The 8,130-nt window shown below is 49.0% G+C and overlaps 1 protein-coding gene across 1 annotated transcript; it reads left to right on the top strand.

Moving 5' to 3' along the window:
- Positions 1-2,671: 2,671 nt before the first annotated feature.
- LOC123116566 (uncharacterized) lies at positions 2,672-5,136 on the top strand. The gene has a single exon (XM_044537507.1). The coding sequence runs from the start codon at positions 2,731-2,733 to the stop codon at positions 4,840-4,842; it is 2,112 nt and encodes a 703-aa protein (XP_044393442.1). The 5' UTR covers positions 2,672-2,730; the 3' UTR covers positions 4,843-5,136.
- Positions 5,137-8,130: the final 2,994 nt, after the last annotated feature.

Consider the following 8,130-nt stretch of genomic DNA (forward strand, 5'->3'; position numbering starts at 1 on the left):
TGGGTACGTTGACAGAGCACTATTCATAATTTTTACATTATTATCGATATCTAATATATATACACACAAGTAATACATGCATATTTGATCTCCTTCTTTAAAGTTTCGGGACGTGCGGGAGAAGCTCCTACCAGGGGATTGTGTACGAGCACTTAGAGAAGAAATAGCGGGATTTTTGCTCGACCAGGTCATAGATCCCAAAGAAGAATTCCATTACCCGCTACCACTGGAGTAATGCCTCCATGTAGGATGGTGATGCGAGACATTCAATGATATATATATATGATCGGCCATTCTACGAGAAATAAATAAATAAATATATATATATATATATATATATATATATGCATATGCATAACGTGTACAATATGTAGTATCATAAAATACCAGCAAATGAAAAAGAATTAAATGGAAAAAACAAAATTAAAGAAAAAAGAAATCATAAGCCCCCCCCCCTAAACCTTTAGTACCGGTTGATATGTCAAACCGGTACTAAAGGTCTCCCAGCCCCCGGCCTTGGCTCCTGCCACGTGGTGGCCCTTTAGTGCCGGTTCGTGCTGAACCGGGACTAAAGGGGACGGACCTTTAGTCCCCACTCGTTAGTGCCGGTTGCCCAACCGGCACTAAAGGCCCTTACGAACCGGCAATATAGCTCCGTTTTCTACTATTGACACATCAGCTTGTTCATGAACATTGATGCTAAGGGATCCTTTAATTCAATCAAATTTCATAGGATTTTTTAAGCATTATGGTCCCTAGAATTTCTTCTACACACAGGTCATTTGATTCACATAAATGGTGTCCTTACAAATATTCATCGGGATTGCATACCTAGCTTGCAAAGCCTGTTGAACTCCACATATGGCCAGATATCCTGTTATTACCTAGCATACCATGTTGCTTTGCATGATGCTCTCTAGCCCGCTTGTTGTAGTATGCATGTTTAGGTTGCAACCATTGTCTGGTTACCTCCTTATGCCTTGCAGTTTTTTTGTGGGGAAGGGGGGGGGGGCAGGGGACATTCGCATGGCTCTGTTTCACTCCACTTACTGTTGAGATATATGGTATTGAATGTGATAATAGTAAGTTAGGAAGGTCCAAAGTGAAAGGTCATGTTGAGTGCATGGTGTCTAGTTCCACTTAGGCTGTTAAGAAAGTGAGATCTTGAAGTAACGTTTCGAGAATGAGCGCACTAACCATATGTTGATGTTTTATGGGGCCCACGCGACAACAACAGGTACAGATGCAACTTACAATTATGGTGATGGACAATGTTTGCTTGGTTGCCCTTCAAACAACAGCTTGGGCAGGGTTATGGATGCCATTTTTGCTTTATTCTAAGCCTTCTTAAGGCAATTTGCATTCTTACATATACAAGGTTTATTCACTTCCGTTGTATGAGTTAGATTTTGGTCATAAGACCCTCGTTGTATGAGATATTGTATATGCATTATTCTTGTTGTATGCGGAATTTTTTGTAATCTGTGTTGCGATATCAACTCTTCCACATGGCGGGTACATTTCATCATGTTCATCGTGTGAAGCTTTAGTGGTATTGGATCGATACTATGCGGAAGCTAGTGGAGCTGGCTAGATATGCGTAGTGCCAGTCCCGGGCGCTACATGACTACATCCGGGAGTCAGTGGGGGCGAGTGGAGGCAAGGCTACGCCACGACGAGGAGAGGGCACACGGCTACAAGCCAACAGTGTTGTGTGTCGTTGCGCGAGGGTGAAAATGGGAGGTAGGAGATGGCTATCGAATGGCAGAAACAACCCGAACGGAACGGTTCCGGGGGTGACCATACTGGTCCCAGGTCGGTTGCCTAATGACTATTATTATCTAGATGATAATGGACATGCCGACATGGGCAAGTTTATTAGGGGAAGACGGGGCACCCTAAAATGCAATGGGGGTGGGGAGGAATTTAGGTTTAATTAGTTCTAACTAGGTACTCTAACTTTGTGGTGGAACCAGCCCACCAGGGTACAAATCCTAGACTTAGGCATTGGTGCTTGCATTTTATTTTCTGGCTTTCCAGCGATGTTCGTTCAATGAAAGGAGCCATTTCTGCCAACTACGATGCGTGTGATGACTTCATCAATCTTGAGATGTTGTGTTCGTTCAGTCTCTCGAAGGTGCTCATAGGGGTATGGTTTGCATGTGTACAATATAGAGGTGAGTGTATGTGAGCGTCATTGATGTAGTGTGTTAAAAACAAGATTTTGCTATAAATTTGACGTGAGATTCTTAGACATGGCAGATTGAACTCTCGAGATGGCAAATTATATTGCCACGAGGATGTGAATTTTCTTTAGCAGCACAAGGCAAATCCTTATCGCGTTCAATTTTTTTGCCAGGAATTGCCATGATTGCTAAAGAAAACTGTTCCTCACGACAACATAGTTTGCCTTAAAAAATGTTTGATTTGCCGTGTCTAAAAATCCGATGTCCATTTTCAAGTACCCAAACTTTAATTTCAAAGAAGAAATTAAGCAAAATTAAACCACGCATAATGGCTGCTACCATGTCGGTTCGAAGCACGAGGGAGGGCCCCACGCGACGCCGATCAACCGGATCTGCCGTCGACCAGCGAAGTCGGTTCCTCCTTCCTCTCCCAATCCATATAACCGACGCCTCTCTCTTCCAGATCAAATCAATCAGATCTCCATTCTTCTCCCCAGCTTAGCCCGCTCCCTCGACCCCCCAAAACCCTAGCGCACTAACCGCCATGGCGACGCAGGCGGAGCCCGCCGCGCCGCCGCGCCGCCTCCTCGGCCCTCCCGTCATCCGCACCGCCCGCCCGTCGCCCGCCTCCGCCGCCGACGCCGACGCCGCCGCGGCCGCGTCGCACCCCTTCCTCGACCTCCTCGACGCGTCCTTCAACGCGCCGTCCGCCGCGGAGGCCAAGGCCGCGCTCAGGCCGCGGAGGGCGCTCACGGAGAACTGCTCCGCCACGTACGCCAACTCGGGCAACCCCTGCCTCGACCTCTTCTTCCAGGTGGTGCCCGACACGCCGCCCGAGCGCGTGCGCCAGCTGCTCGCCGCCGCGTGGGCGCACGACGCGCTCACGGCGCTCAAGCTCGCCTGCAACCTCCGCGGCGTCCGCGGCACCGGCAAGTCGGACAAGGAGGGCTTCTACGCGGCCGCGCTCTGGCTGCACGACAACCACCCGCGCACGCTCGCCTGCAACGTCGCCGCGCTCGCCGAGTTCGGGTACCTCAAGGACTTCCCCGAGCTGCTCTTCCGCCTCATCCACGGCCCCGACGTGCGCAAGGTCGCCAGGGAGGGCGCCGCGGCCGAGAAGGTGAGGAGGAAGGAGAAGAACTTCGCCAAGCAGCGGGAGGCCTTGCGGGCTAGCCTGGCCGGCCGCAAGCGCGCCCGCGAGCTGGCCCCTGTGCCTCCCAAGGCCACCTTCGGCGACTTCCTCTCCGCCGCCCTCTCCAAGTCCGGCAGGAAGCCCATGGAGGTGGAGACCGTCCCTGTGTCTGTCGCGGTCCAGGAGCCGGCCGAGCAGAAGCCCGAGGAGATGGAGGTGGACCAGAAGAAGAAGAAGCCCCGGCGGATGTCCAAGAAGGTCCGGAAGGTGGCCAAGCTCGCCGTGCAGTCGCTGGAGACGTACTACGGCGACCGCGCGTACCGCTTCCTGTTCGAGGCCGTCGCGGACTTCTTCGCCGCCCTCCTCGCCTCGGACCTCGAGCAGCTGGCCACCGGCGGCAAGAAGAGGAAGATCGGGCTCGCCGCCAAGTGGTGCCCCACGCCCGGCTCGTCCTTCGACCGCACCACGCTGCTCTGCGAGGCCATCGCCCACCGCCTCTTCCCGCGCGACTCCGACCCAGAGTACGCCCAGCTCACGGACGAGCACTACACGTACCGCGCCCTCCACCGCCTCCGCCGCGAGGTGCTCGTGCCACTGCGCAAGGTGCTGGAGCTCCCGGAGGTGTACATGAGCGCACAGCGGTGGTCGGAGCTTCCCTACACCCGCGTGGCCTCGGTGGCCATGCGGCGCTACAAGTTCCTCTTCAAGAAGCACGATGAGGAGCGCTTCGACAAGTACCTGGAGGACGTGGAGGCCGGCAAGGCCAAGATCTCGGCGGGCGCGCTCCTGCCGCACGAGATCGCCGCCTCCGCCTTAAGTGGCGTGGAGGACGACGTGTCGGAGCTGCAGTGGCGCCGCATGGTAGACGACCTGCGCTCCAAGGGGGCGCTGCGCAACTGCATCTCCGTCTGCGATGTCTCCGGCAGCATGGACGGCACCCCTATGCATGTGTGCATCGCGCTGGGCGTGCTCACGTCGGAGCTCAGCGAGGAGCCCTGGGCAGGCAAGGTGATCACCTTCAGCCAGAGGCCCGAGATCCACCTGATCAAGGGCAAGACCCTTCGGGAGAAGATGAGTTTCGTGGAGACTATGCAGTGGGACATGAACACCAACTTCCAGGCGGTGTTCGACCAGATCCTCCGCACTGCGGTGGAGGCCCGGCTGGCGCCGGAGAAGATGATCAGGACCATTTTCGTGTACAGTGACATGGAGTTCGACGAGGCGTCGGCGACCGGCGGGTACTATGCTCGCAGCAGTTCGTGGGACACGGACTACGAGGTGATCTGCAAGAAGTTCAGGGCTGCCGGGTACGGCGACGCGGTGCCCCAGATCATCTTCTGGAACCTGCGTGACTCGAAGTCGACGCCAGTGACCTCGACCCAGCCTGGGGTGGCCATGGTGAGCGGCTTCTCCAAGAACCTCCTCAAGATCTTCCTGAAGAACGACGGCGTGGTGAACCCCGAGGCCGTCATGATGGAGGCCATCGCCGGCGAGGAGTACCAGAAGCTGGAGGTGTTCGATTAGATCGATTGTCAGTTGTCTATCAGCTTAGTTTGATCAGTTCTTTTCAGAATTGGCAGCTAGTGTTGATTCTCAGAATTCGAACCGAAACCCCATGCCTTCTAATGCAATAGGTTTTCGTCATTGAACATGATGGTTGAGCTAGTAGGATGATTGTCATGGTTTAGCTTTATCCAGTTTAGTGATGAATCGTCCTTAATTTGGAGTGCATGAATGAACTTCTGAATTCCGGACAGTGTACTGTTCGTGGTGTTTGATTTTCTGAATCCAAACCAAAATCATTCTTGTAACCTTTTCTCTCTCTCTCTCTGTGGTGTGGTGATTGGACTTGATACTGTAACATCGTCCACTGACATATACTGTAGGTAGTTGTATTGTTGATCCAACGACATGCTTCTTTGTTCCTGCATGCCATGGCAGCTTGCTGCTGTTAATTTGCCAGTTCATTTGGATAGTGTATATATAATGCTGAAATACAATTGTTGTGGTGTTTGTCATGGTCCTGTTCCTGCCCTTTATCCGGTTTAGTTTGTCCTGGTGTTTTTGGTTAGCTTCTTGTTTCAGGAGTTGCGAAAACAAAACAAAAAATTTAAAAAAATCTGTTGAACATGTTGCTTTAGTTGGTACTAGGATAGGAATGTAGTGAGTCTCTTTGATTACTGTCGAGGTATGAACTGAATTCAGTTCAGGGCCAGAACTTCTCCGTTTCTGCAGGACAAGAGTTCAGGAATCAGAGAATGAATGAAATGGCTTTGAATGGGCAGGAACAGGAGGTTGGTGACCTAGCAACTTCTCCGCTGACCGCCCTGCAGAGCCTTCAGTGTTGCTCTTGAGATCCAAATTTTTCCGAGGCCGGTCGACTTGATCACCTTCCGCAGATGGTTATTCCTCATCCAATTTAAAGCAGCATAAACTCGTTAAATGATACGTAGAACTAAAACAAAGTTGGGGCATCCGAATATCTGAACATTGGTTCACCACAGAGCAGGACATCTGAAGATACAGACCGGATATAAGATACAGACCGCATCTGCCATCACCTTATTACATCCTCCCTATAATTCTGAATAGTTGGCAGTGGAGTTCTGCTGGCAAGTCATCAACACACTCACAGATGCAGCTGGGGCAAGTGCAGAGAGAATGCCATCAAACAGGATTCAGAGATACAACCGGGGCAACTGGACGAGACATTTTCTAGTTGTCAAATCTGGGATCCCCAATAGTTGGAAAATGCTGAATAAAATGCCCTGGAATCTGGCATCTGCACGTAGCAGGTATAGCCAGGTGGAGGTGTCTGCTTTTCCCGCGGGCAATGCTGAATGAAATGGCCTGCAATTCGAAAGAATGTGTTAAATTATATTCTTTTTCTTTGCGGGGAATGTTAAATTATATGCTAAACACATTCACAGAAAATGCAAAAATATAGTGGAATAGTATAGTTCACATATTCACACACACAAGGTAAATAATCTGTTACAATTTGTATTGAAATCTCTACGAGTTCAACGGCTGGAAACAATCGTCTAGTTAGATTGTCAAAAAAGATCAAGTAATACCAAAAAAGAAAAGAAACCTGGTCTTACCATTTTCCACGAACGGGTGTCAGTTGCGATAGCGCTATTTGTGCGGATCCCAAGCCAGGAACTAGCGACGGTGATTTCGGGAGCATCTACGCTCAGGCACCGAATCGCCATGTCCGATTTTGCATCCCTATTACTACCGCTTCAGTTGAGGATCAATATCAGGTAGTTCTGATAATGACATTGTTATTGCAGGTTCAGAGGTGGACTAATCAATATAGCCAACATTTGCAATGGAAAAAGCTTGCTGAAATCTATGAGGGCCAAACTGAGCTTCTTGCTCAACCCGGTGAACCCCAACACTAGTAGAAAAGAGGGCTTTGGTCCACCCCGGGTTAGCCCATTAGTCCCGGTTCAGTCTAGAACTGGGACTAATGGGAGCATTAGTCCCGGTTCGTGCGCCCAGGGGCCACGTGGGCCATTTGTCCCGGTTCGTCTGGACCTTTAGTCCAGGTTGGTGCCACGAACCTGGACTAAAGGGTGCGATGCCCATTAGTCCCGGTTCGTGGCACCAACCGAGACTAAAGGGTTAGACCTTTAGTCCCGGTTCGTGCCACCAACCGGTACTAATGGGGTTTGAGGCATTAGTGCCGGTTCATGGCACGAACCGGTACTAAAGGTCCCATTTTCAAACTCCACCCCCCCCCCCCCGATCGCCTTTTCAGTTTTAAAAAAAATAAAAAAAATGATGAAAATGTCAAAAAAATAAAAGAAAACAAGTTTCCCATGTGATATGTGGTCTAGTTGTTGGGAAAATTTACAAATATGAATTTCGACTTTATTTGCAAAATCTCTCTAGAATTTAGTAAAATGGGCATAACTTTTGCATACTAACTCGGATGAAAAAGTTTTTTATATGAAAAATCATCTACTCGAAAAGTTACATCCAAATTTAACTGGGGGTACCCCGTTAAACATTTTTAGAATCCTCAAAAACCTAACAGAAAAAAGTTACGGGGCTTTTAAGATCTAGAGTGGAAAAAATCGAAAAAAATTCAAACTGTGGTCAAACAATGGTCAAACTAATTATTCTAGAATATTAGTGTTACTAAATAATTATTTCAGTTAATTTGAATTTTGGTCAAATCTGGTCAAACTGTGGTCAAACAATGGTCAAACTAATTATTCAAGAAATATTAGTGTTACTAAATAATTATTGTTTTTTAAAACAATAGTTTCAAACTCAAACAGTGAAATGTGTCACTTCATGCTCACGCAAAATTCCTGAGGGTTAATAGGATTGACATCTTACTATTGTCAGCAAAACAACAAGTGCAGACTTGAAAACGAGGGAGAATAGAACCCAGAAGTTAAGCGTGCTCAGGCTGGGGGAGTGGGAGGATGGGTGACCGTTCGGGAAGTTAGATGATTAGGAATGATGAGGGGTGATTAGAGATTAGAGGATAAATTGAGCAGTGGTGAGGGGTGACCGTTCGGGAAGTTAGATGATTAGAGATTAGAGGATGGGTGACCGTTCGGGAAGTTAGATGATTAGGAATGATGAGGGGTGATTAGAGATTAGAGGATAAATTGAGCAGTGGTGAGGGGTGGTGATTAGAGATTAAAGGTTAAAATAATTCAGAAATTTGAAAAAAAATCAAATTTTTTTAAAAAAATCATAAAATTTCCTTTAGTCCCGGTTGGTGTTACCAACCGGGACTAAAGGTGGAGCTCCACGTGGCCACGACCTTTAGTCCCGGTTTTAGTTTGA

The sequence above is a fragment of the Triticum aestivum genome, chromosome 5B, assembly GCF_018294505.1.
Source record: "Triticum aestivum cultivar Chinese Spring chromosome 5B, IWGSC CS RefSeq v2.1, whole genome shotgun sequence".
Lineage (NCBI taxonomy): Eukaryota > Viridiplantae > Streptophyta > Magnoliopsida > Poales > Poaceae > Triticum > Triticum aestivum.